The sequence below is a fragment of the Lissotriton vulgaris genome, chromosome 2_1, assembly GCF_964263255.1.
Source record: "Lissotriton vulgaris chromosome 2_1, aLisVul1.2, whole genome shotgun sequence".
Taxonomy (NCBI): Eukaryota; Metazoa; Chordata; class Amphibia; order Caudata; family Salamandridae; genus Lissotriton; species Lissotriton vulgaris.
This window is the reverse complement of record NC_141687.1, coordinates 1,967,995,573-1,968,023,419: the sequence shown is the minus strand read 5'-3', so window position 1 is coordinate 1,968,023,419 and position 27,847 is coordinate 1,967,995,573. Positions and strand designations below refer to the sequence as shown.

The window sequence follows — 27,847 nt, the reverse complement described above, 5'->3', positions numbered from 1 at the left end:
AGAGATTGCTTGTCGACTCTCCATTCGTTCTGGTGAGGGGGGAGAGAGGGGGCAACATCAGGATCTACAGTCCACCAGTTCAGGGTAGGAGGTCCCTTTGGTCCCCGTTCGTCCACCCTGCTACACTAATTTATATATGCTGAAAAGGGGCTGTAATTAAGAGCACGTTGCGATTGGGTTGGCTGTGCTGTATTATGCTTAAAGCAATCTTTTAGTGTTTCTAAGGAAAATAAATGAAAGAAATTAATGTTCTGATTATCTCATTTTGGAACTTCTGTATCATTCTGTATCACTTCAGCTTTTATAGAGAAAGTCTACATTGGTTTCAAGTATCCTAACACAAATAAACCTTACATTATTTTAAGTTCAGAGAGCCATTCTTACACCTTTTAAAAAGATAGATCGTATGCCCTGTCACAAAGACACATAAACTGATCCTAAACTGTTAATTTACTTTTCTTTTTTTTTAAACTTCCTTTTATTAAACTTTTGTCAGTATCAATATACAGCATCCTAATAGGCAATATTTGTTGGTACATCATCATCTCCATATTACACAGTTTGTAACATATAAGCTTATGTAACATATTCAACTGATCAATCAGATTCCTTTCCCGAGACACCCCCTGCCCACCACCCCCTCCCGTTCTAAGCATTCAGGTATCTCCCAGTTGCCCCTGTATACTTCCCATTGCTGCCAATCAATTATTCAATCATAGCATTTGTAAAGCGCACTACATAACCGTGAGGGTCTCAAGGTGCGAGGGGGGGGGGAGAGCTGCTACTGTTCGAAGAGCCTGGTCTTGAGGAGTCTCCTGAAGGCTAGGAGGTCTTCGGTCTGCCGTAGACGGATGGGGAGAGTGTTCCACGTCTTGGAGGCGAGGTGGGAGAATGATCTGCCACCAGCGGTCACTCTTCGGATGCGGGGAACGGTGGTGAGGGCACGGTCTGCTGAGCGGAGCTGGCGGGCGGGGGTGTAGCGGCTGAGTCTGCTGTTGAGGTATGCTGGTCAGGTGTCGTGGAGTTTGGGTGAGGAGCTTGAAGGTTATTCTCATGTTGATGGGATGCCAGTGCAGGTCCTTCAGGTGGGGTGTGATGTGGCTGTGGATGTCGAGGATCAGGCGCATGGAGACGTTCTGGATGCGTTGCAGTAGTTTCAGGAGTTTGGCCGGGGATCCTGCATAGAGTGCTTTGCCGTAGTCCAGTCTACTGCTGATGAGAGCCTGGGTGACCGTCCTTCTAGTTTTGGTGGGAATCCAATTGAAGATCCTGCGAAGCATGCAAAGGGTGTTAAAGCAGGAGGAGGAGACGTAGTTGACCTGCTTTGTCATGGAGTGTGGATTCGAGGAGACCACTAGGTTTCGTGCATGGTTGGTGGGTGTGGAGGGTGCTCCTAGTGTCGTCGGCCACCAGGAGTCGTCCCAGGCCGAGGGGGAGGAACCGAGGATGAGGACCTCAGTTTTGTCCGAATTCAGCTTTAGTCGGCTGACCCTCATCCAGTCGGCGACTGACTTCAGTCCTTCGTGGAGTTTGGTTTTGGCGGTGTGGGGGTCCTTGGTGAGAGAGAGGATCAGCTGGGTGTCATCGGCGTAGGAGATGATGTTTAGGTCGTGCTGACGGGAGACGTGGGCGAGCGGTGCCTTGTAAACGTTGAACAACGTTGGGCTGAGGGATGAGCCTTGGGGTACGCCGCAGATGATCTTGGTGGCTTTGGAGCGGAAGGGGGGAGGCGGACTCTCTGGGTTCTCCCGGTAAGGAAGGAGGTGGCCCAGTCCAGGGCCTTCTCTTGGATTCCGGCGTCATGGAGGCGTGCTCTTAGTGTGTGGTGGCAGACGGGGCCAGGAGGATGAGGGCTGCGGTTATTCCATTGTCAAGCAGGATCCAGATGTCGCCGGTGGCGGCGATGAGGGCAGTTTCGGTGCTGTGGTTGCTGCTAAATCCAGACTGGGATGGGTCCAGGATGTTGTTCTCTTCGAGGAAGCTGGTCAGTTGTTTATTTATGGCCATTTCGATGACCTTCGCCAGGAACGGGAGCAGGGAGATGGGTCGGAAGTTCTTGAGGTCATTGTGGTCCGCCTTGGGTTTCTTTATTAGGGCTTTGATCTCTGCAAACTTCCAGCTCTCCGGGAAGGTCGCGGTCTCGAAGGAGATGTTGATGGTTTTCCGGATGTGGGGTGCGATGGAGCTGCTGGCTTTGTTGAAGATGTGGTGTGGGCAGGGGTCTTCCGGGGATCCAGAGTGGACGGTGTTCATAATCTTGATGGTGTAGTCGTCGTTGATGTTGGTCCAGGCGGTTGGTGCGGGCGGTGGTCGTGGGAACGGGGGTGTCGGCGGTTTCCGGGGTGGTGGCGGTATCGAAGATGTCGTGGATGTCTGCTATCTTGCGATGGAAGAATGTGGCCAGTGAGTCGCACAGGTCTTGTGAAGGTGGGATGTTGTTGGTGTTGGCGCTGGGGTTGGAGAGTTCTTTCGCGATGCTGAAGAGTTCTTTGCTGTTGTGTGCGTTGTTGTCTATGCCGTCTCTGAGGGTGGTCCTTTTGGCAGATCTGATGAGTTTGTGGTGTAGTCGGGTGGCGTTCCTGTGGGCTGTGTAACTTTTCGATTTTTCTATTGCAGGTCCAGTTTTTTTCTAGTTTTCGGCAGGTTCGCTTGGAGGGCTGGAGGTCTTCAGTGAACCATCTGACTCTCTTGCTGGTGTGGGTGTTGGGGGGCTTCTTGAGCGGGGCGAGGGTGTTTGCGTAATCGTTGATCCATTGTCTGAGGCTGCGGGCTGCGGCGTCGGGGTTGGTCAGGTCCGCGGGTGGGCTCTGGGCGAGAGCGGCGGTTAGCTGGTCCTCGGTGATCTTGCCCCAGCTGCGGCGCTGCGTCTGCTGGGTGCGGTGGTGTGTGGTGGGTTTCTGGAGGGTGAAGTGGATGCAGCGGTGGCCAGTCCAGTGGAGTTCGGTGGTGTGGTCAAAGAAGACGTGGGTGCTTGCTGAGAAGAATGGATCAAGCGTGTGGCCGGCTGAGTGAGTGGGTGTTGTGACGAGTTGCTGAGGTTGTCGGGCTGGCACTATTAAAAACATGCAGTAAACGGAGGTATAATGTGCAGGGCTATGTGCACTTCCTCCTTTGTGTGTGTGTCGACATTTTTCGGAGACTGAGCTCCTTCTTCAGGACAGGGTACACAAATACCCACCTTTCTCACATATTTTTACTTAAAACATGAAGATATTTACAAAAGTGAAAAATAAGTGCAGGACATGATATGTACCTACAAGCTGATTTGTAGTCGCTGATTTCGACTGTTATGAATCACTTCCAATGCCTCATGAGCCTCTGGAACTTAGGGGAATGCGTGCAGATTCGCTACGAAAGTCTAGGAGACACTGCTGCCTGACTGCCCCATACGCGGCTCCGCTCTCATAACTAATAACTTCATGTTTTTAGTAAAAATACGTGAGTAATGTGGGGATTTGTGTACCCTGTCCTCAAGAAGGAGCTCAGTCTCCGAAAAATGTCGACACACACACAAAGGAGGAAGTGCACATAGCCCTGCACATTATACCTCCGTTTACTGCATGTTTTTAATAGTGCCAGCCCGAGGGCAGATTAAAACATTTTTACCCCACAAGCCAAGCCCTTTTTAAACTTCACTCGCCGTCTAAACCTCACCACTCACATAAAATACCTTCACATACACCACGCATAGTCCTTATTAGTGCTCCCGCGTAGTCGCTGGTCGTAGCACGCCGCATCCCGTAGAGGGGTGCGAAGACCCCAATGATGAAGCATGACACCAAGGGTCCTTTTGGTGTGTGAGGGATATTTTACAACACAGGGTGTTCCCAACCAAAGTAGGGAAACCCTTCCTTGAGTGGATTCCTTTTGTTTAGTAACTACTGACCAGGGGGTACAAATCCACCTGTAAACTCTCTCTCCACTTCTTGTTAATTTTGTGATATTATGCTGTCATTTAATACTGTGATCATTCAGTCACAGAAAAAGAAGTGAAGGCTAGGTAAGTCAAAGGCACAGACAATTGCCACTAAATTATTAAGCGAAAAATAACAACATGACAGGAAATTACAGCAGGCTCAAAGGTACAATGGGCAACTGTATCATCACTTGGTCACTGTTTGCTTGTTGTTCATTTATTTCCTCTTATGTTGGTCATTTCTTATGCACACGCTAGGATCTGAACCTTCCAAAAGCAGGAGATGCTGAGGGCCAAAAGTGAGGATGAAAGAGAAACCAGAACCTCACAAACAGCAAGGAAGCAGGAGTAACAGGTATTTGAGAAGCTATAAATTAAAAGCAAATAAGAATGACCATTGGCATTGGCTAAAGGAGATGGACATTTCCCCTGAAAACCAAAGCGAATTCCCAGGAAAAAATGGTAGTTGTTTGGGCAGGCCGAGGGTTGTATGAAAGGAGACTATCCGCTCAGATGAGTATTATTTTCATGCTTTAGGAAGAGCAGTGACTTATCTGAACATAGAATACTTGAACAGGTGGGTGCTATGAGTCAAAGAAGGGGGATTGGGGTGGCAGGAATTATTTACTAAGCACTGTGCATGAACTAAGTGCTGTACTAGTCGATTGAAAAGACATTAAACAAAACAGAACACAATCAAAGGTTAAATAAAGCTCACCGATCACTTGCTTAAAGAAGTGACTGGTTTGTATTGTATGGAATGCCTTGATTCAAGGTTCTAATTTCCAAACCAATGACAACGACCTCAAAACTGCGAGATGGAAAGAAGAAACAAGAGTATGGTGGAACATACCAAATGTGGTCCACGGTCTGGGAATACAATGAAAGAATAAAGAGGCTCCTTCATTCAAGGATTATCATGTAATAGCTGGATCTCGGGGGGCGTGTCCAAGCCATGCTGTGAAATGGCTGCACGTTAAGTGGGCTCCGCCAGCCGAGCCTCATTATCCAACACAATCCTGTCATCAGCAACGGAATACTAGCATAGCAGTATGTTTTCTCCCCCCCCCCATGGAGTGGACGCTTGCTGGAGACCGCGTTTAGAGATAAGGCGGTCGGAGATGGGGGAGGCTGCCCGAGACCTGTGCGGCCTAGACGCGAGGCCCAGACAAAAGCCACGGTCTTGCGTGAAGTGAAGGGCCGTCGCCTGTAAAAATATGAGCCTGGGCCTTTTAACCCCTTGGCCGTGGCCACGATTCTGCGCCTGTGCGGCACTTCTAAAGAGTGGGCGGGTTCATTATGGCCCCCAGCCGTCATCAGCACATGAGCACCGTGATGCATGACGGCTGGGGGCCGTCATCAGCATGGAAGGGGTTAAGCACTACAGAGATTGGCTGCAAGAGAAGCCTGGTAGCACCAAACGAGAAACTGGGCGCCAAGTTCTGAACGCTGACACGGGGGCTCAGACCAGAGGAGTGGCCCTGACTGCTCGGCCTGCTGTAAGGACTCCGGCGCTGCCCGGACGAACCATCACGCTTGGGCCTCCTGGCAGGGCACCCACAATAAGGTACCCGTTTGGCAGACACCCGTGTGGGACCCCAAACCAGCGCTAAAGCGAGATTCTCCTGAGGAGTGCTGAGACCGCACCACCGTGCTTGTATATAAGGACTTTGTGGGCACCCGGCTGGGGATAATCCAAGCTATCTCCCAGAGCGGAAAGCAAGCGCTATGCATGGTGCACACAGAGCTGTGAGTAAGCCCCAACGTCGTGGGGTGAAGCGTGAGACCACTGACCGTGTGTATTGCCCACTGGGGCTCCAAAGACATTATACATCCCCCGGGTTTGTACAGGAAGAAGAGGAAAAGTAAAGTATGTGCGGCAAAAGCCGGAACAAGGTATACTCTTTCAGCTGGAGACAAGCCTATTCGAGAGAATTAGTTCAATAAGACCCTGACAGAAGATTACACTGTGGGCTGATGCAAGGTGAGCGGTGTAGGCTCTGTGGACTGCACGTGCAGGGTAGCCTGCTGAGCTAGTAAAAAGCGGACCAGACCCCCGCGGCCTCCTTGCAGAGTCACAACATCCATGGGGAAAGCGGACGCAAAACAACCTCGGCTGACATTCGATAAAAGAGCTACCAAACAACAACAGGAGGGGGAACCGGCTGCCATAGACGAACGAGGAGATACCAGCATGAATACCTTTCCAAACAATAATATTCGTTCCATGCTCAAAGATGTTTAGGCAAGCTTGCAGGCCACAGACTGGAAAATAGACACTGTAGCAGCTAGAATGGATCTGATAACAGAACGCGTGGAGAAACTTGAAAATCGAATAGACACGTCCGAGAACAGTGTTTGATGCTGTCGATTTACAGACTGAGGCACAGGAAAAATTGCTACAGATGGACACAGTATTGAATCTTATAAAGGCCAAGAATGAAGACCTGGAAGCTAGGTCCAATCGAAGTAACATGCACAATACTGACATTCCTGAGTCCACAGACATTCATAACATGGAGATATTTGTGGAGTCTATGCTGAAGGAACTGTTCGAAGATGACCTCTCACACATGTTCCTCATTGAGCGAGTGCATCGCTCTCTCGGCCCCAGGCTGCCTACGGGCGCAATCACGCCCAATCCTTGCATGTGTGCTAAATTACCGGGATCGACATACAATTCTAAGAATTGCCAGGGAGTGAGATAATGTGCAATAATGAGGCAGCAATATATCTCCATATCCGGATTTCACCTAGCAGGTTCAAGCTGCTCGCAGAGTTCATCCCTGCCAAGAAGCTACTCCAACAGGCAGGAACCAAATATGCCCTGATCTACCTGCTAAGTTGAAGATGGGCGTCACTGGCAAACCCACCATATTTACTGATTCAAAAGCTGGGTTGAAGTTTGTGAAACAAGCAGGCAAGACACGGAAACCACAGAAGCAATCAGGAGAGATCTCACCAGATGAACGCCTAAGTGAAAATGACTGAAGCACCCCATGAGCACTTTCGGCTTGATGTGTATAAACAGATAAGATTTAGGGGTTACTATTGGTTGTTCACAACACTATGGGCCATCACTGGGCTGCAAGGGAGACTCACTTGACTCTTGGTCAGTTAAATTACAAAGACACAGACAAGAGATGGGGGTAAGGAGATGCTTGTTTATTGTCTAAACTGTGTTAAATGGTTTACTACATTAAGTAAGGCTGTGCTGCAATAGGGCTCGGCCACCCTGAAGTAGGTAGCAGGGGAGTTAGCCAGTGACCCCACGTTCCCCTGGGTATAATTCCCAACTTCCCCAGATTGTATAGGATGTCTACAAGATTCGGGTCGATACAGGGGATGACAACACAACTTTATTGAGGGGTTGGTGTGGGTGGGGGGAGGGTAGGGGTTTTTATTTGTGGTTGTTTAATACAGATAAATGTCTTGCTAATCCTGCGGTCGTTCTACACATTGCTAATTGACGCTGGAATAAACTGCGGAGATCATCTCATATGCAGAAAGGTCATCATACCAGACATTCACTGCACCACAGGTAGGATATCACACATTGTGCTGCTCGACCCTGTGCATGTATTGTAAACTACACTAACAAGACAGAATGTCCATACTAAAATGCGATACTTGGAATGTACATGGGCTAAATGATCATAGGAAGTCACATTTAGTGCACTCTTTCCTTGCCAAACATGGGGCAGACATTTGTCTGCTGCAAGAAACACACTTGAAAGATTCACCGAGATCTAGATTAAATTCAAGCAGATGGATAGAGGTATTCACATCGAATTACTCTAATTACTCCTGTGGAGTGGCGATTTTTATATGAAAGGGCATCCAATGGACTAAACCTCAGGCCATAATAGACCCTGAGGGGAGCTATATATTGGTACATGGGATGATATACCACCAGCAGGTCATTATTGCAAACACTTATTGGCCCAATACTGACAGCCCCGAATTCTTCAATAAAGTATGGCACAGGATTCAATCACAGGGTAACTTGGCTGTACTGTGGGGGGGTTTGGGGGGACTTTAATGTGGTGCTGTCGGCACAGGACGACAGAGTCAGCACATCTCACACGCACCATCCACAAATGGCTGCCACACTCAGAAACATAATAGAAGACTACCAACTGATTGACTCATGGCGGATTTTACATCCTGCTGCCCAAGAGGGTACCTGCATAACCCAACAACACAACACGTGGTGGTTCAGATTGGACTGTTGATTAACCTTCAAAGACATGCACTCTTGGGTAACTGGTGTCTCCCATGCTCCACGCACGCTGTCGGATCATGCAACCATTATGATCCAATTCCAAATCCTGAAACCTTACATCCAACCATTTACCTGGTGTCTTCTGCCAAATGCATTACTCGACACAGTGTTCAAAGAAGAGATACGGAATAAGATAGAAAAATACTTTGCACACAATGAGGGTACAGTGGATTTGGTAGGTACGACATGGGGGGGCTCAAAGTAGTGATATGTGGGGCCTGCATAGCATTACATTGGTACAGGACAAGCCCTTGATATGTGCAGTGTACTATGGACCTAATGAGGATAACCAGGGACCCTTAGTAAATCTTGAAGTCTGCCTACTAGAAACAGAAGCTCCTATAATTTTAGGCGGTGATTTTAACTTGGTCTTAAATAAGGAATTAGATAGAACGAAGGATAAAATATGTTGCTCCCCCAAAAGCATTTGCCAAATTGAAAAACATGATAAATGAATTTAATTTGATAGATATTTGGCGCAGTAAGAATGGAGAGACAAGAGAATTTACGTATTATAATAAAAAAAATAGGGATCACTCCCGCATAGATTACTTCCTTGTAGACCAAGCCTTATAAGCAGATATGGAAGCAGTATTGCATACCCCTTCAATCCTATCTGACCATTCAGCAGTGGTAATGTCTTTGATCATCCATCAAAGTGAGGGACAAAGGAGATGGACGTTAGATAGAACGATTTTATTAGATGAAGACGCGATAAGAGATTTGAAGGAGAAAACTGAAGACTATTTCCGGGTGAATATTGTTTCTACAAATGAGCATGTGGTCTGGGATGTTTTCAAAGCATATTTAAGAGGAATTCTGAGGTCAATAATGGGGGAAAAGAAAGACAGCAAAACAGGATGAAGATAGTAGAATAAGGGAGATTAAGATAAAAGAGAAAGATCTAAAGAAAGCCTCCTGGGCAGGTACAAGTAATATGCGTACCCTGGTAAAGAATCTAGAGAACCTAGAGGTCAAATTTCAGGCCCAACTGGATAAAAAATTACTTGAGAAATGGAAGATAAGCAAGCTTCAAAATTTTGCTTATGGTGAAAAATGTAGCTCTCTGTTGGCCTGGAAAAGTAAAGCAGACAGAGCTAGAAACATAATTCAGAGTTGAAAAAGCAGGGCATCAGGGGAGGAGCTCTGTGCAAATGTGGACATATTGAGGGAAGCTAGAGGGCTTATGAGTGAGCTTTATCAAGAAACTGTATTTGCAGACCCAGAGAGTATCAATAAGTGGTTAATGCGGGAAAACCTTCCACAGCTAGCTGCAGAACAGAAAAGACTTTTAGAGAGGAGTTGGCCTAACGGCTAGGGTGCTCGACCTCGGACCTGGGGAACCCGGTTTGAGTCTCGGTAATGTCGCTAAACCTCCTGTGATTCTGGGCAAATCACTTAATCTTCCCATGCCTAACAAAATGAATGTGTGTCCTGGTGTAACGTAACTGGTGCTATTTAAAGCGCTCTGATACCCGGTTCGGTTCGGGTCAAGTTCGCGCTATATAAAACTCTGCAAAAAAAAAAAAAGAGAGATAACAGAAGAGGAGGTGGCATACCAGTGAAGGGTTACATATATTTGCTAGATATTGTAGTACCTATATTTGCGTCATTGTGTAATAGATTATATAACCTGGGAGAGAATTTCCTTAGCTCATGGTCAGAAGCCACTATCACCTTAATACTTAAACCTAATAAAGATTCACAGAAAGTAGATTCTTATAGACCGTTATCCCTCTTAAACATTGATTATAAGATCTACTCGGGTTTTTTAGCAGCACACATGGCTAAGGTGATAAAAGAGGTTGTGCATTCTGATCAAAGGGGCTTTATTCCAGATAGGCAATTAAACGAGCTCACGTTTCAGATGATAGGAGCTATCGATATTGCTGAAGCATGAAAGATACCCTTGACAGTAGTAGCAGTAGATGCTGCTAAAGCATTCGATCAAGTTAACTGGAAATATATGTGGGAAGTTCTCAATGGGTTTCATTTCCCAGAGAATTTGGCGAGGGTGGTAAAAAACCTATACAAGAGTCCTAGAGCTAAGGTATTGACTAATGGGGGGCTATCAAACTGGTTCAACATAACAAGAGGCACAAGACAGGGATGCCCACTGTCTCCACTTCTGTTTCATTTATATATAGAGCCCTTGGCTATTTCCATTAGGGCAGATACTACAATTTAACCCTTATTTAACCCTTTTCCTTTAATGGGTTTAATATGAAATTGGGAATTTACGCAGACAATTTGATTTTATATACAACTAATCCTAAAGATGCAATACCTAATCTGATGAGAAAAGCTGAGGGTTTTGGCTTATTCTCTGGGTATAAAGTTAACATAGATAAAACTGAGATTATGCAGTGTAATCAGGAAACAGGTATTCAGGGAGCTAAAACACGAATTCAATATTTGAGGGTAATTATTACTCAGAAACTGGAAAATATGCTAAGAAAAAACAGGAAGAAAGTAAGCCAGGAGATTTCATCTACATTGTTGAGGTGGGCGAACTTGCGGTTAAACATCTTTGGTAGGGTAAACCTAATAAAGATGCTTATACTCCCAAAAATTACTTTCCTTTTTAATTTAATCCCTTTGTTTAAAAAAAAAGAAGATATAGCTAAACTACAGGGACAAATTGGTAGTTTTATCTGGGCATTTAAAGAGTCAAGGATAGGCTGGAAGAAATTAAGGAGGAGGCTGGGGGTTGGCGTTACCAGATCTGCTTGTGTATTGTTACGCTTTACATTTCAAAAACTTTTGTATGTTACCAAACAAGCCAGATAGGTCATTTTTGGGTGTATTGTTTACAGCAATGCTTGGAGAGGTGGGTCTGGGCCAGCGGCATTTCTTATTTAATTATGGTGACCCAAAATTTTTCAGATTGAAGATTTTGAGTACGGCATTAAGAACATGGCTGTATGTCCGGAAACAAATGAAAATTCCTTATTACTTTAAGAGGGCACCAATTTGGGAATCACCGGGTACCGCAACATGTTTGAATGATCAATTGAGTTAACCGTTAAAAGATGGGGGTATTTACTATTGGGCAGACCTTATGATAGAGGGCAGTCTAGTGAGCTGGGAGACACTTAGTAACCTGACAAAGGGAAAGCTACCAAGGTTCAAATATTATCAATTGGGCTCTTGGTGGGCAACACAAGATTGGGCACAGGATGAGGAAGATCCTAAGTTAGACCAGATAACAAGAACAGAGCACTGGGAGAAGGAAATCTTCTACTGGTATTGGCCCTTTGTAGATGAAGAAGATACGCTAGAGGCTGATGTGAGAAAATTATGGAGTGACGACTTAAGGAGGAGGAAGCTGGCATGATATGGGCGAAATCATTTGATATGCTACGAGCAGTTGTGAGACCAGCCTCATTTAAGCGTACCCCCTTATTTACTGCCCACAGAGTCTATTGGTCTCCGTTAAAGTTATCAAATGTTACAGGTAATAAATACTGCTGCCCAAGATGCAAGATAGAAGGATCCGACGATAGGCACATATTTCCGGAATGCCGAAAAATTACGAAATACTGGTCAGAGGTCTGTAACTTCCTGGGAGAGATCCGAGGTAAACAAATCAAGGTAAGCCCTTGTTTGGTGTTCTTTCAGCTCTCGCAAGAGTAAGAGGGAGAGGTGGGGAAAGATGTTGCTTCTAAGCTAATTTTTTATGTGATAATACTTCCAAGGCGTAAGATATGCAAGAAGTGGAAGTCTGAGGACCCCCCATCCTTTGCTGAACTTTTATAAAGTATTACATTAACAAGTGAATCAGATATGGCCTGTGACCCAGGGAGTAGAGAGATTTTATTGATGGAATGGAAAGAAAAAACAAGTGGGTCCAATGATTAAGCCAACATGCTGGCGGCTCTGAAGTTCCAGGAGTTTATTTCCAAGTGCGGTACAGAGAAATGGGGACTGGTATCAGAAACTGCACTCTCCATAATGAAGCACTCCTTCCTCTCTTTGATGGTCATTACAATCAGTATAGAGAGATAGGAAGAGGCTCAACATGAGAACTGGCAATATTAGGACAAAAAAATAAATAAGCATTACAATCGGGAGTCCTCAAAGATATTCGAACACGTCTAAAGAAACTTGAGTGCGAAATTCACAACCTGGAATGTCAATACTTCCAGATCCTCGAGCCCACAGTACTTGCGTCAATACGGGTAAATTTGACAGAATATCAAACAGAGGCGGCAAGAGAGGTCAAAGTCTTGCATAAATATGCACAAGTGTGTGGGTAAGGGGGGGGGGGGGAGGGGGATAGCCTAGCCCGGTAAAACACTGACGAGTCTCCTAAAATTTCCCAGAGGCTCAGCGTACATTAGTGAGCTTAGCAATACTGATGCATCACCGTCCCGATCGCTAACAGAAGTGCTAAATACCATGAAAAACATCTACTCACAATTATACACTACACAAACAGATCCTGACGATTCTGAACCATTAGGATACCTGGACACTCTAGAATTCTTATGGCTAAGTAGGACAAATCGCAAATATCTAGACGTTCCCTTCTCGGAAGAGTACATTAGACAAGTGATTCACAGCCTCCCAGCAGACAAGGCCCCTGGGGCCGATGGCATCACTGCCAAGTTTTATAAATAATAAGTAGAGTTGCTGGCTCCACATTTGCTGGAGATATTCCCAGAGGCGCTACAAAACGGAATACTGATGCCATCTATGCAGGAAGCGATCATAATAACTCTTCAATCCAGAAAAAAAACCCACAAAATGTGATTCATACTGCTCAATCTCCCAAATAAATTTGGTGCAAAAATATTTGCCAAACTACTAGCCAACAAACTACAACCACTACTACCGCTAATTGTGCGACAGGATTAATCCGGATGTCTCCCTGATAGCTCCACCTCACATAATCTGTGCCCAATCTTCACCCTCCTCCATTATCTTGCCCCAAATGTACCAGCATTCGCTGCACTATTAAATGCAAGAAAAGCCTTTGACTCCTTAGAGTGGAAATTCCTGTTCATACCTCTAACTCGGTTGGGTCTGAGCCCCAGTTTCATTCAGCAAATCATGCTGCTCTACACATTGCCCACCGCCAGAGTTAAGGTAAATGGCCTAATATCAGATACCATAAAAATAACACGGGCAACCCACTTGGGATGCCCATTATTACCCTCATTATTTGCTATAGCTACAGAGCCACTAGCTGCCATATTAAGGCAACACCACGCAAACCGAGGCATAGGATTCTGGACTAGAGGGCTGATAGTATCGATGTACGCAGATGACATCACATTATATGTAAACTACACGGCGGAGAATTTTGCACCCATCACTAGAGAACTTGTGCTCTACGGAGGTCTATCCGTGATTCAAATAAATTGGGCTAAATCCACGATAATTCCACTAACGACCGGCACACTTGCCTTTGCCTCGGAATATCCAATAGCATGGGCAGATCGCCCAATGAGATACCTGGGCATTTGGATCAGCAGCGATGTGCAAGATATTTGGTCAGCCAACTATAGCCAGGCTGGATAGAATATAGGATTCAAAGATGGAAAACACTGCCCTTGCGAGAAGCATTGCCTTCACCAAAATAACTATTCTTCCCAAACTGCTGTACCTCTTCGTGAATATTCCCAAACCACTAACCATACAATTTTTTCAAACGCCTTCATTCCAGTATGACTTCACTAGTATTGGCAGGAAAAAAACGGATATCCTGGGATGTACTCACTTTACCGTTGGCGCTGGGACTTTGAATTATACGCAAACAGTGCCCCGGCCCAATTCTTACATTTTTGGCAACATCCAACACGCTTTTAACTTCACGTGGCCATTGAGATAGACAGGGTGGCACCCCTACCTCTGAACCGGGCCTTTTACCAAACATACAAACGCCCTTGACTTGAAATCAATACTACTAAAAACCTTACGTTGGGCCTGAAAGGGGCTCTGCAAAAGTGCGAACCTAAGTGTATTATATGCACCATCAATGCCATTAGCAAACAACACACTGACAACTTAGTTGCTGGAAAACACAGCTAAGGCTAGAGCATAGACAAATAAACTTGTGGTCAGTAGTGATTTGTACCCAGAAGGGGAGTTCCTCACACTCCAACAAATCTATAGCTCACCACTACCCTCTGCATCGGATAGTCTACTGTATTACCAGATAAGAGCTGCATGTAGGTCAAGATACAACACATTCCCCAAAGCCCCAGCACAGGTGCCGGCGCTGGAACATATAATCACAGTGTCCAATGCACGTAACTGATAACTAGACTATATTCCAATACACAAAGAGAATCCCCGCTCATAGTTCCCCAGGCACGCACAGCCTGGGTAGTAGACATCGGAGAAGAAATCACAGATTAACAATGGGACTTCAGTTGTAGTCAATTAGAGCAACTCTCTCCCAATTACCGCCTAAGGCTGATCCATTTAAAATATTTGCACCACATGTATCGCACCCAACACAACTACATCGTATGGGATTACGCCCTGACACGTGTTGCTGGAGATGAGGTCCCCATTGGGCTACGCTCCTACATGTGGCCTGGGAGTGCCACCCTGTAGCCACATACTGGGCGGAGGTACTCACACACATTGAGTAACTAACTGAGCAAACCATGGCACAAACTCCCCTGGTGGCACTGCTGGGATACATACATAACCTTAATATTACATAACATTACCAAACCCCTACCTAACGCCCCCTTCAACCCCAGAAGACTGAAGGCCTATCTAGCGTCTAATGATATTGATGACCTACTCAACTCTTACTCGCCTACTCCAGACACCAACAAGATACCTCTGGGACAAATTCAAGCCATTCATTCCAACCCGAAAAGAGAACCCCTGCACAATCTTAGACTCATTAATAATCACAACCACTTGAGAGTGAACATCACCCAGACTCCTTCCCCTCATACACTGGTATATCTTAAATGCGTACTACTCAACTGCAGGTCAGCCAGTAAACATGCTTCTGATTTTCGACCTCATCCAACACAATTAATTAGACATCATCATCCTCACTGAAACTTGGCTCAATCCCTCTTCCACTCCTATCCTAGATCCCCTGGAGCCTCCTACCCATGACATAATTCATCTAGACAGAGCTATGAAGCTGGGCGGTGACCTAGCTTGTATATATCGAAGCACTCTCTTGGTTTCCCACTCGGAGGCCTCTAAGCCATCCTCCTGCGAATACCTTTGTCTCAACATCTCAAGTAACAACCTTACGGTGTGCAAACTTCACACATTTCATCCCCCCACCCCCAGAGGACAATCTCCCCTTCATCAAACAATTAATGGAAATCATCTCTGGCAATGTAGATTCCGTAATGTCCCAAATCTTCCTCTGCGATTTCAACCTTCACTGGTCTAACCCAATGACATGCTGTAACATGCCTTAAATCATTCATAAGTGATCACGAGTTGATTCAACATTGGGACCGGGCAAACCATAATAAAGGAGAAATTCCGGACCTCATCATCACAAAAGGACACACCATCACTCTGGATACTCCTTACGATTGGTCCGGCCATTACAGCATCTTCTTCTATATTAACAGAGAGGTGTCTCTGAGGAAAGCTCAACCTACGAAATCAAAGATTTGGAAAAGAGACCTCGGATCTATCAATACAGATGAACTAGCGTCCCACTGTAAAGATGCCCTCTCCTCCCAAGATGACATGTTTGAGGTTCATATACTTACTGACTTCTAAAACTGCACTATTTCTAGCATCATGGATTCCATTGCACCACTCCAACAAAAAAATGCCTCAACAAAAATATCCAAACCGTGGTTCAACGACAACTTAAACTCAGAACGCCGCAACTTTAGGGCAATTGAACGATATTGGAGATCCAAGGTATCCTCGGATCAGCTAAAAATCCTTAAAGCGGTTAGGAGTTCATATAACAAACAAATCAAGAGTGCTAAGGCCGACTACTTCAGATCCCAACTTAGCCTCTAACCGCCCCAAGAAACTTTTTGAACCGCTTAAACAGCAATCGGTGGAAGCTCCAACCTACTCTGACTCTGGAGTCAGCCCACCTTCATGCGACGAACTGGCTGCTTTCGTTTCTGAGAAATCAAGACTCATCAATATTGAACTTGTTTCTAAGAAGGCTCTACTGCCACCTTATGGGTCCTCGCCACCTTTGGCCCTCTTATAGAAGCTGAAACCAATCAGCCTGAGCACCAAGAACAAAGCCTCATGGGGCACCATCACTCCTCTCAGCGAGAGAGACATTAGTAAGAATATCCAGAGTATCAACCCATCTAATCTCTTCAGCGACCCGTAGCCACCTTCCATCTTGAAAGAAATCAAGGATGTCATCATCCCCATCTGGAGAAGGATTGTCAAAGTGTTACTGGCATAAGGCACGATCACGGATTGCCTAAAGGCAGCTCAGGTATCATCTAAACTAAAAAAAAACTAACGCAGATAGTGTTGACCGTAACAACTTCTGGCCTATGTCTAACATCCCCACTCTAGCCAAACTCCTAGAAAAATGCATCCAATCAAAACTATGTGCTCACATCGAGAATTTCCAACTCCTGGACCAATATCAATCTGGTGTTCGGAGTGGGCACAGCACTGAATTGGCTCTCACTCACATTATGGATGACATTTTAAAAATGCTTCACCATAATGAATCTTGCCTCCTAATCCTCCTGTACCTTTCCTCTGCATTTGACACTGTCAATCACGAAAACCTCCTATTCATTTTGAAGAACAGGATGGGCCTTCCTGGGCGGGTGTTGCAATGGTTCTCGTCCTTCCTCCAGCACAGATCCCAAAGAGTCAAGGCAAACCACTTTCTCTCCAAGCCCTCTCCAGTATCCATGGGGGTCCCCCAAGGGTCCACCCTATCTCCAATTCTCTTCAACTTGTTCTTGGAACCATTAGCTACTGCACTAAATTCCACAAACAATCTCTTCCATATATATGCGGATGATAGGCAACTCTATCTGAAAATCTCCTCCCCGGATAACCTCATTTCACTCAACACTACTTTAACGAATTCTCAAAACTGGTTAACCGAGAACCACCTCCTGCTCAACAAATGGAATTCCTTCTCATTCCTCCTCCGAATCACATCCCCAAGTTAGACCTCTGGATGAACCACCTCACTGCCTTCAACTGCTCCCCCTTCATTATTGACTCAGCCAAATCTCTCGGAATCACCCTGGAGAAGCATCTGAACATGAAGAATCATATTAGCAATGTGTGCAAGGGAGTTCATCACCTGATGAGGTTACTCTGGAATCTCAAACCATTCCTTCCACAAGCTAACTTCAAGCAGGTGGTCCAGGCACTTGTTTTGCCAAGGCTAGACTATGGCAGTGCTACACTCTGTGGCCGCCCCAAATATACCTTGGCCCCACTAAGGGCATAGTTGAACGCTGCTACCAGATTGGTTACTGCTACCAAAAGAAATGCGCACATATCCCCAGTCCTGAAATCTCTAAATAGGTTGCCCTACGAACGAACATTTTGAAGCCCCCAGTTATCTAGCGCAAAAGCAAGTATTGTCCAGAGGAAGTAGACCTTAACAACTTCTGCCATATGTCTAACACCCCCACTCTAGCCAAACTCCTAGAAAAATGCATCCAATCAAAACTATGTGCTCACATCGAGAATTTCCAACTCCTGGACCAATATCAATCTGGTGTTCGGAGTGGGCACAGCACTGAATCGGCTCTCACTCACATTATGGATGACATTTTAAAAATGCTTGACCATAATGAATCTTGCCTCCTAATCCTCCTGTACCTTTCCTCTGCATTTGACACTGTCAATCACGAAAACCTCCTATTCATTTTGAAGAACAGGATGGGCCTTCCTGGGCGGGTGTTGCAATGGTTCTCGTCCTTCCTCCAGCACAGATCCCAAAGAGTCAAGGCAAACCACTTTCTCTCCAAGCCCTCTCCAGTATCCATGGGGGTCCCCCAAGGGTCCACCCTATCTCCAATTCTCTTCAACTTGTTCTTGGAACCATTAGCTAATGCACTAAATTCCACAAACATTCTCTTCCATATATATGCGGATGATAGGCAACTCTATCTGAAAATCTCCTCCCCGGATAACCTCATTTCACTCAACACTACTTTAACGAATTCTCAAAACTGGTTAACCGAGAACCACCTCCTGCTCAACAAATGGAATTCCTTCTCATTCCTCCTCCGAATCACATCCCCAAGTTAGACCTCTGGATGAACCACCTCACTGCCTTCAACTGCTCCCCCTTCATTATTGACTAAGCCAAATCTCTCTGAATCACCCTGGAGAAGCATCTGAACATGAAGAACCATATTAGCAATGTGTGCAAGGGAGTTCATCACCTGATGAGGATACTCTGGAATCTCAAACCATTCCTTTCACAAGCTAACTTCAAGCAGGTGGTCCAGGCACTTGTTTTGCCAAGGCTAGACTATGGCAGTGCTACACTCTGTGGCCGCCCCAAATATACCTTGGCCCCACTAAGGGCATAGTTGAACGCTGCTGCCAGATTGGTTACTGCTACCAAAAGAAATGCGCACATATCCCCAGTCCTGAAATCTCTAAATAGGTTGCCCTACGAACGAACATTTTAAAGCCCCCCAGTTATCTAGCGCAAAAGCAAGTATTGTCCAGAGGAAGTAGACCTTCTAGAAGTGCTAACTCTTTCCTCCTTAAGCCACCGATCTTTTGCAAAAAGAGAACGTGTCACTGAGCTTTCTGAGGTTCTGCCCTGACAATCTGGAACTCTCTCCCACCAGAAGTACGCAGAATCTCTTCCACGGTTGCTTTCCAATTGACAGCTAAAAGATTCCTGATGAACAAGTTCTTACCTTAAATGGGTTTGGATCCTCTGCTCAAAGGGATTGGACTTACACCTTTAAGGCCAGCGTTGGTGCTATTCTTCTTTAGCTTATAATCTGCTCCCTTCCTAGTTCGATATGTACCAGTTCTGTCTTATTATCTGCTGACCCCTTTTGTTTTTAACTGTTCTGTTTGGTATTCTTATTTGATGCTGATACTGCATTTATTACCTTTACTTCCCTCCAATTGTAAAGCGCTCTGATATCCTTTGGGATCTTGTTTGCGCTGTATAAAACTTTATAAATAAAATAAATAACACCCCGACATCTGCTAAAAAGCTCACGTTCCTAATGTTACTCCTTGCAAAAAGATGGGTGGTCATGCACTGGAGAGCAACATCACCCAGAACTGTAAATGCCTGGGGGAAAGCCATAACATATTGTAGGGATCAACTGTCATGCTACTGGGAACTTCTTTCAACGCGCTCGAGCCCCAGAGACATCTGGACACCATACAAAGTTGGCTTGCGGTGACTTTGGTTAGACAAATTAGATTAAATACAACTTGCCAGGGTATACGATTGTGGATTATGTGATAATGCAGGTCGATGGTCAGGCTCTGTCCATTGTCAGGACGTACTTCTTAAATTCAATCTGTGGTGGGTGCACTTTGAAATGTTTGTAAAGCCATGGGTTGTATATACACTATTTGGAATGACGTAGACGATGTTCACACTATATTGTCAGTAGCACCGGTCAAAAGCGGAAATGTTTTTTCTTTTTGTTCTTATATTGATTCTATGTTTATTGCTGTAAAACTCCGATATTTTTTTTAAAATAAAGGATTATCATGTAATTGAAAGATTAAGGTGACAGAATAACTACATATGCATTGGAGGTCTTCTTTTACTCAGTACCACCACAACTTCATCCTAGTATACATTGTCATTCAAAGTTAGCTGCAGAGGATCGACCATAGGGAAAGTGTGATCCAGCTACTGGTGCCCAAATCTAGCAATGGAAGTGAGGATGTGTTGAGTGGATGCAGCAGGACTCACCACGAGATGAAGCACTATGGACATCAGCAGGATCTTAGGTATTGATTGCCACATAAGGTAGTTGTGTGGCTTCAGCCCTTTAATCCCCTTTAATCTTAGTCATTGGTAAATCTGTTACACAATTAGTCTTTCTGAGATAATTCTTCATATCAACCAAAAGAACTGGCAGTCACACACCTAACATTTAACCTCCTTTCTTTCTGGGTGGATAGCTTACCTAGCACATTCCTCCCTTGCTTTAGATGCAGCAGTCTCATGAAATAAGGACCCATTGTGTTTGAAGAACTTCTCATACTTGTCTGACTTTTCACTGGGAAATATGCGGCGGAAGCCGCCCAAATGGCCATCCTCGTATTTCTCTGACTGTTCCAGCCAGACAGCCTGATTACTTTCCAATTGTTCTCGCCTGCAATGAAAAGCAGAGGCAATCATGAATGAGAATCCAATGCATTGTATACTTTTCATTGGTATTTGAAAAACAATTGACTAAGCTAGATCAAAAAAAGTCTCTGCATAATAACCTCGTATTGCTCAAGTCATATAAATATTTACCAATTCACGTACTAGCTAGCAAACATTGTCTTTGGCGTTCCTCTACTGATCTTCCTGCAGATTCAACTGTGCTTTGTGTAACAAAAAACAGCAATCCTTATAAAAGTATGACTTCACCTTACTCAGTTTAAATAATAAAATGCTACGCTACCTGTGCTTGATGGACCTCGAGAACAGAGGTCATAGAATAACCACCGCATTCCATAATGGTTTTTTAACGATACCTTCAAATAGTGTCATTTATGCAGAAGTCAATTTACCACAGTTTAAAATTCAATGTAGGGTTAACCCAAAAGCCCAAGCAAACACTTCCACTAAGTCACAAGCCATTGGTATACATTATGAACTTAATGAGGTCAATGCCCAGATGGAGGGATGAAATCCTGACCATAATTGTCTCCCTTTCTAAATGTGATAACATTTATAAATAAAAAACAAAAAAAACAGGTTGAAGGAGAGTCCTAATTACATATTTTTAGTCTTAGAGCTGACAATCATTTACTTTACCCAGGTTAATAATTTATAACATAAAAACAGGGTCTGGAAATGTTTATAAAAGTCATTATTACTTAACAAGTAAGTCTACAAATAAATATAGCAACTTATGCAAGAGGAAAATGGTCCATCATAATTATCGAGCCAAACGTTAAATAAGCCCATGACCAATAGAAATTAGAAGGGTTGTTAGGTCATGCACTGCCAATACAACATTGTTTTAAATTAGTATTACTACCCCATCTATATCAGATGTTTGGATCACATTCATTTTCAAATTATATCAAAAGAACTCAAGGACGGAACAAGTTTAACACCAATTATCTATGGACTTGGAAAATTAAAGTACTTGGATTTGCGGTTTTCAAATAAAACTGATTATAATCGCTAAAACACCAACAAAGGAAACATTAGCTTTTCAGAAGAAACTAGAAAACTCTGGATTTTGCTTCTCTTTTACTGCTTTTGTGCATGACATCAAAGCAGTGCAAGTGCAGCCTTCACATCTATGCACTTTTCTGTAATGAATGCTCCCACTGGGGAATATCCTTTTCAACGCAACTTTTACGACGCATGGCTTTACATCGCAAGTTTTACAACGCATGTCATTACAACGCATTGCGCTGGGGGGTGCTCTAGGATAGGGAATAGATTTAATTTACTATCCAACACCTTCCCTACTATCCACGGGAACTGGAGTTGGAATAGTAAATTAAACTATTCACTATCCAGCACCCCAAAGCGAAATGCGTTGTAACAGCATGCGTTGTAAAACTTGTGATGTAAAGGCATGCATTATAATGTCATACAACCTCTCCCACTATGGCCCTCTAGGGCTTTGGTAAGCCATGTAATATGCCCTTTTGACATGGTCCACCGACACCCTTGATGTACCTTCACTATCGTTATGTTATGTTATTTGGGTTCTTCTATAGCGCAACGGCTACTCCAGTAGGAGTGTCCCGGCGCTTTAGCGAAGAGGTCCTTTAAGAAGAGGAAACATAACTGCAGAATAAAAGGAACAGCGAAGTTAACTGGTAAACAGCCAGGTTTTTAATGCCTTTCTGAACGACATCAGACTAGGGGCCTGTCTGAAAGAAATGGGAAGCTCATTCCAGGCGCGCGGGGCCAGGTAATGAAAAGAGCGCCCCCCCTTGTCTGGTTCGCTTGATGGACGGAACAACCATTTTAGACAAGGAGGCAGATCGCAAAGTTCTGCTCGGCTTGTAAAGAGCAAGGCGCTTCCTAATGTACCTAGGGCCGGAGTCATGAAGGGCCTTGTAGGTCAGCGTCAGGCTTTTAAAGAGAGCCCTCTTGGCTATAGGAAGCCAGTGCAGTTCCTTCAACAAGTCAGAAGCACTAGCTCGTCTAGGGAGTCCATAAATAGCCCTGGCAGCTGAATTTTGGACTACTTGAAGTCTCCTCACGAGATATTTAGGGAGTCCTAGATAGAGGGCATTTGCATAGTCCAAACGCGACCCGACAAGTGCTTGGACAATGACCCTTCGATGGTTCATAGAAATCAAGGGGAGGAATTTCCTGAGCATCCGCAGGATCCCGAAACATTTCCCCGAAAGACAGGATATTTGAGGCCCAAAGGTTAACTCATTGTCAACAATGACACCTAGATTTTTAGCCTTGGTACTTGCATTAACCGGTGGAAACAGGTCTTGTGGCCACCAACTTTTCCAGTTTGGTTCAGAGACACATCCCAAAAAAAGCAGCTCCGATTTATCGGAGTTGCATTTTAAGCCGTGTCTTTTGAACCAATCAAAGACTGCTTCTAGGCAGCCTCTGATGCGGATCCCATCGAACACCTCATTCTTGTCGTATGTGAACAAGAGCTGGGTGTCGTCAGCGTAAGACACGATCTGAGCGCCGTTTGGGAGCATGGGTCACCTCCTATGCCTTCAGTTCACTGTTTACTGCACATTGCTGTGCCATGCCTAACAGGTTCTCATATGAACTATGAGCAGGGTCTCAGTCCAGGGCAAGAGGTCCAACAAGGATGTAATCCTTCATGGAGAATGGGATGGAGCTTTGCTTTCTTAAAGCTTAGATTGTGACAACAAAGATCACTCTGCATACAGTCACCTCTAAAAAGAATATTATTCCATAAAGTGTTGTACCCATCAATATTTTAGGATAGTCTGAACAGCATGCCTATGAGAAGTGTGTCCCCTTATACAAAAGGACAAAGACCATGTCATGAACATCTTCTGTAAACATGCACAGAGCATAAGGGATGCATCACAGTGCATAAATGTATGGGTTGGGGCATGAGCTGCTGACAGTGCAGCTCAGAAACAGGAATAGGCACCCACTGTGTACTAGTTTATTGTGCGCACAACACAATCTGAGCAAAAATGTGTGGGAATCCATTCTGGGCCGACATACATCCCCAGGAGCACCAAGTTCAATTTCATTCTTTCTGCCTCCTTTTCAAAATGAAGCTTGAAACTGGTGGTGCCAAAAGAAGACCAGCCACTTCACAAAATCACCTGTACAACCCAGAGAGACTGTGTTTAATATAAACATATAAAGCAGTGCTCCTTCTTTCCCCTATGAAGGATAATGCACGACAACACTAAACACTCCACAGACCACAAAGATTAAGTGTACTGGGGAATTCTCTAACATGCCTGCTGGAGCACAGTTGCAGCATTGCTTTCCAATAAACATAAACCCACATGGTTGACAAAAATCTATCCTTAACTCAATATGCGTGGCCCAACAGTGTAAAATAAACTGTAAATGTATGTGCCCATTCTGTCTTGGTATCTCAAGACAAAGAACAAGGCAGTATGGCAATGTCCCGCAAGCACCAAGCAATACAAACCTCGTATATCAGCTAGAACATCTTGATCGAGTTGAACTTTGTTATTTGCGTGAAGACTAGAGCCGCAGGAAAGTGTGTTTGGACTGTTCACCATTAACCTGTTATCTCCGACTAGTGTCCTGGCGTTCATGACTCAGAAGCGAAAGGCGACCAGGTTACTTTAGTGAGAAGAGGTAAGCCTTTAAATCTTCATGAGAGGCTGCTCATGAGAGATCACACAAAGAAAGCGGGGGGGGGGGGCGATTCCATTTGTCTCCAGCCACCACTATGAAGGACCGGCCAGATGTGGACAAGGTGTGTGTGAGTGTGTAAGTTGTTGTAAGTCAGGAATTGATATGCCTCACAAGCAGTATCAATCAATCAATCAATCAATCAATCAGGGAATTGTACGCGCGTTACTCACCCGTGAGGGTCTCAAGGCGCTGAGGTGGGGGAGGGGAGGGGTATGAAGGTACATCTAACGGTTTAATTGCAAAATTCTAAACTTACAAAAGACACGAGCTAAGCACATTGTGCACTGAGGGGCAGCTGGAGGTGACTGGATATGAACACTGTGGAGCGCACTGTTGTTTTGCAAGGGGCACTCTCCCCTGAAGTCAGATAGAAAACACTGGGTCTGAAGAAGCCATCTGAAAAGACTTATTATTGGGACTTGTGTGGACTCAAAGAGGTATATACGGCAAAGTTCTGTTCTAAATCTTAATGCGGTGCAAACATAAACCCATCCATGCTCATCCTGGACATAGGTGGATTGTACTAGTCTGCTGGAAAAGGGAGTGCATTGATGTAAGTGCTAGGAAATGAGAGAGGCAGGGAGGTGGGCAAAATAATGAAATGTTACTTGCAAGAACAAATCCAAGGAAAAGGTACAAAGAAGGGAATTCGCACAGGAATAAAAGAAGAATTGAGAAATAGGAATGAAAGAAGGTGGGAAGGAAATAAACACCATTCATGAGAAAAAAAGTAAACCTTGAAAAACATTATAATCCCACTACAAATCAAATTGAAAATTATAACAGGAAAGCCAACATATTTCTGATGGTGGATATCTTCCTTTCCCTTGTGTTCACTCACAAGCCAGTTGATAAAGATAGCAAATCGTTCACAAGGTCAAGGCACATTAGCTGTGCCCATGTAAACCATCTGCCAAGAGCCAAGCAAATAGGATGCTGTATTACCGCCCTCCCCTGTTCAAAATCTGAATAACAACGAGCAATCTGGGGTCGATGCCCCCCCTTTTTACATTTCTTCCATGGATGTGCCACAGTTATAGTTTTGAAGACTGCACTTCAATCAATAGAAACATCAGCGCAAGTTCCTGATAGAATAGAATAGAATAGAATAGAAGTAGCATTTGTAAAGCGCATGGCTACCCATAGGCATCACAGCGCTAGCAGCAGGAAGAGGCCTATGAAACTTATCTGGGGAATAGCCAGGTCTTCAACAGCTTCCGAAAAGGCAGGTGATTAGTTTCTTTCCGTAGCTGGAGGGGGAGTGAATTTCAAAGCCTGGCTACATTATAGGAAAAAAGCCACCCTCCACTTCAGCCACATCTCTGTTGGTTTAAATAAAAGAGGATTGCCAAGGAGCATAAGCTCTGTCTTACCCCCATTCAATTTCAGATGAGAATAATGCATCCATTTGGCCACTTCTTCAAGGCAAGTGCAGAGGCGGGATGTGGATGAGGATGAGTCAGACTGGTTGAGTGAAACCACCATCTGAGTATCATCAGCATATGACACAACATTTACTCCATATGGCTGTATGATTTCTGCCAGTGGGGCCATATACGCATTAAAGAGCGTAGGGCTCAGTGAAGACCCCTGCGGTTCTCCACATGAGAGGGGCCAGGATTTAGACAGAGTTCCACCCTCAAATACTTGTAAGGAAAGTTCTTCCAAGAAGGACCTCAACCAGGTTAGTGCTATTCCTGTCACTCCTAAATTTCTAAGACGGTCAATCAAGATATGGTGATTCACCGTATCAAATGCTGCACTTAGATCGAGTAAGAGCACAGCTGAGGATCCTCCAGAGTCGAGAATTTTTCTTGATTCTTCCATGACAGCTAGAAGAGCTGTCTCAGTGACGTGACCAGGACGAAATCCTGTTTGAGTTTGATAAAGGAGATGATTCGATTCTAAGTGGGCAGAAAGAGTAATATTTAAATGCTTTTCCAGGATTTTGCGAGGTCCAGGGAGAACTGAAATCGGACGATAGTTGGTGAGACAGTCAGGATCCAAGGTAGGTTTCTTCAGCAAAGCCCTTAACATGGCTTTTTTCCAGGGCAGAGGGCGAACTCCAGACATAATAGAGGATTTAACCACATCTAGAAGAACAGGACCTACTGACTAGTACCAGCTTCAGGATACTAAGAGGTACAGGGTCATTAGGTGATCCACTTTTTACTCGATCGACCATCGCTAACAGACAATTATAGTCCATTGTAGGAAAATTCGCTAGACTAATTTCCTTGCCTTCTATAGAGGGTTTATCGTGGTGGATGGAAATGAAATCTTCAGTGGATGCGAAACCTACGCAAATATTCTTAATTTTATTTTGAAAACATTCCGCCATTTCATCACAGCGCTGGTCTGATGAGGCAGTAGGATCAGAGAAAGAACGGACATTTATTACATTCTTGACAATTTTAAAAGTTTCTCGAGATGAATTAGCAGCCGAAGCAATGGTCTTCTCATAGTAGAGAGCTTGGGTGTTTCTAATTTCCATTTTATAATTATTAATAGTCTTCTTGTATTCCTGCTTCTTTTCTGAGGAAAAATTCCTTCTCCAACTTCTTTCAGCTTTCTTACACAATGGTTTCAATTCTCGAAGCTTAGGGGTATACCAAACAGCTTTATTATGACCTTTATGAAGCTTAATAATAGTTCAGGGAGGACTAAGTCCAGGGAATTATTAATCCAATTGTCAAAGTTCACATTGGCCACTATTGGATCTGATGTAAAAACAGGTTTGGATTTCTCCAGTGTTGCCGTCCAGGAGTAAAATGGGAGTTTTGACCAGCATCGGGACTTAGAATAAACTAATTGAGTTGAAGGGATAACAAACAGGGGACCAAGAAAAAGGAATAAGAAAATGATCCGACCAAGGAATAATTAATGGTGATTGGCAAGAGAGTTCCTTCAGACCAGAAGAAATAGGGTCCAAAAGGTGCCCTTTTGCATGTGTTGCTAGCTGAACTACTTGAGATAACTGTATAGCCGCTAAATCAGAAATCAATTCAGTTGCAAGCTTAGAGTTCATATCATCAAAATGGATGTTAAAATCTCCAAGATGGTCAAATTAGCAGTTGAAATTGCTAATTTGGAGGCCACGTCAATTAGTAAATCACAGAATTGACCTATGGGTCCTTGCGGGCGATAGACCAGAATCCCTGAGAAGGTTAGCGTCGGAGTAAGTCCAATTGCAAAATGAAGGTTTTCGCAATTCATTAGGGGACTGCCCAGGGCTCTGCAAGTGAAATGAGTCTTTAAAATTATAGCAATTCCGCCCCCTTTACCATGGGTTCGATCAAGTCTGTGTATTGTATAGCCAGGAGGAAGAGCCAGTAAATGGATGGGTAGGGTCAGTAAATGTATTCAGCCACGTTTCCGTTAAGAATAACACATCCGGGCATTTCTCCATAAGGAGTAAGGATATTTCCACCGAATGTTTTGGAAGAGAACGACAATTCAATAAAAATAACTTAAAACTTTGATACGATTTTACTGCACATGGAGTAGTATAACTAGGGCCCTGAAAGCTGTGTAAACAGTGCTTACACCCATGATTCCATTGATTCGGGTCAATGGAATGAAGGCAAGCAGGGTCTAAGGGTGAGTTAAAAGATTTGAGTAAGTTCGGGCTGTACCGTAGTTTTCCTGATAGAGAACTGAC

At 44.5% G+C, this 27,847-nt stretch overlaps 1 protein-coding gene across 5 annotated transcripts in view; it reads right to left on the bottom strand.

Annotated features, from left to right (window-relative positions):
- The window catches only part of TTLL13 (tubulin tyrosine ligase like 13), a 653,894-nt gene that overhangs the window by 453,435 nt on the left and 172,612 nt on the right, over positions 1-27,847 (bottom strand). For all 5 annotated transcript variants that reach the window (XM_086958162.1, XM_086958163.1, XM_086958165.1 and 2 more), the window contains one exon: positions 20,285-20,473. In XM_086958162.1, coding sequence (XP_086814288.1) covers positions 20,285-20,473 — 189 coding nt within the window. The remainder of the gene's footprint in view (positions 1-20,284; positions 20,474-27,847) is intronic.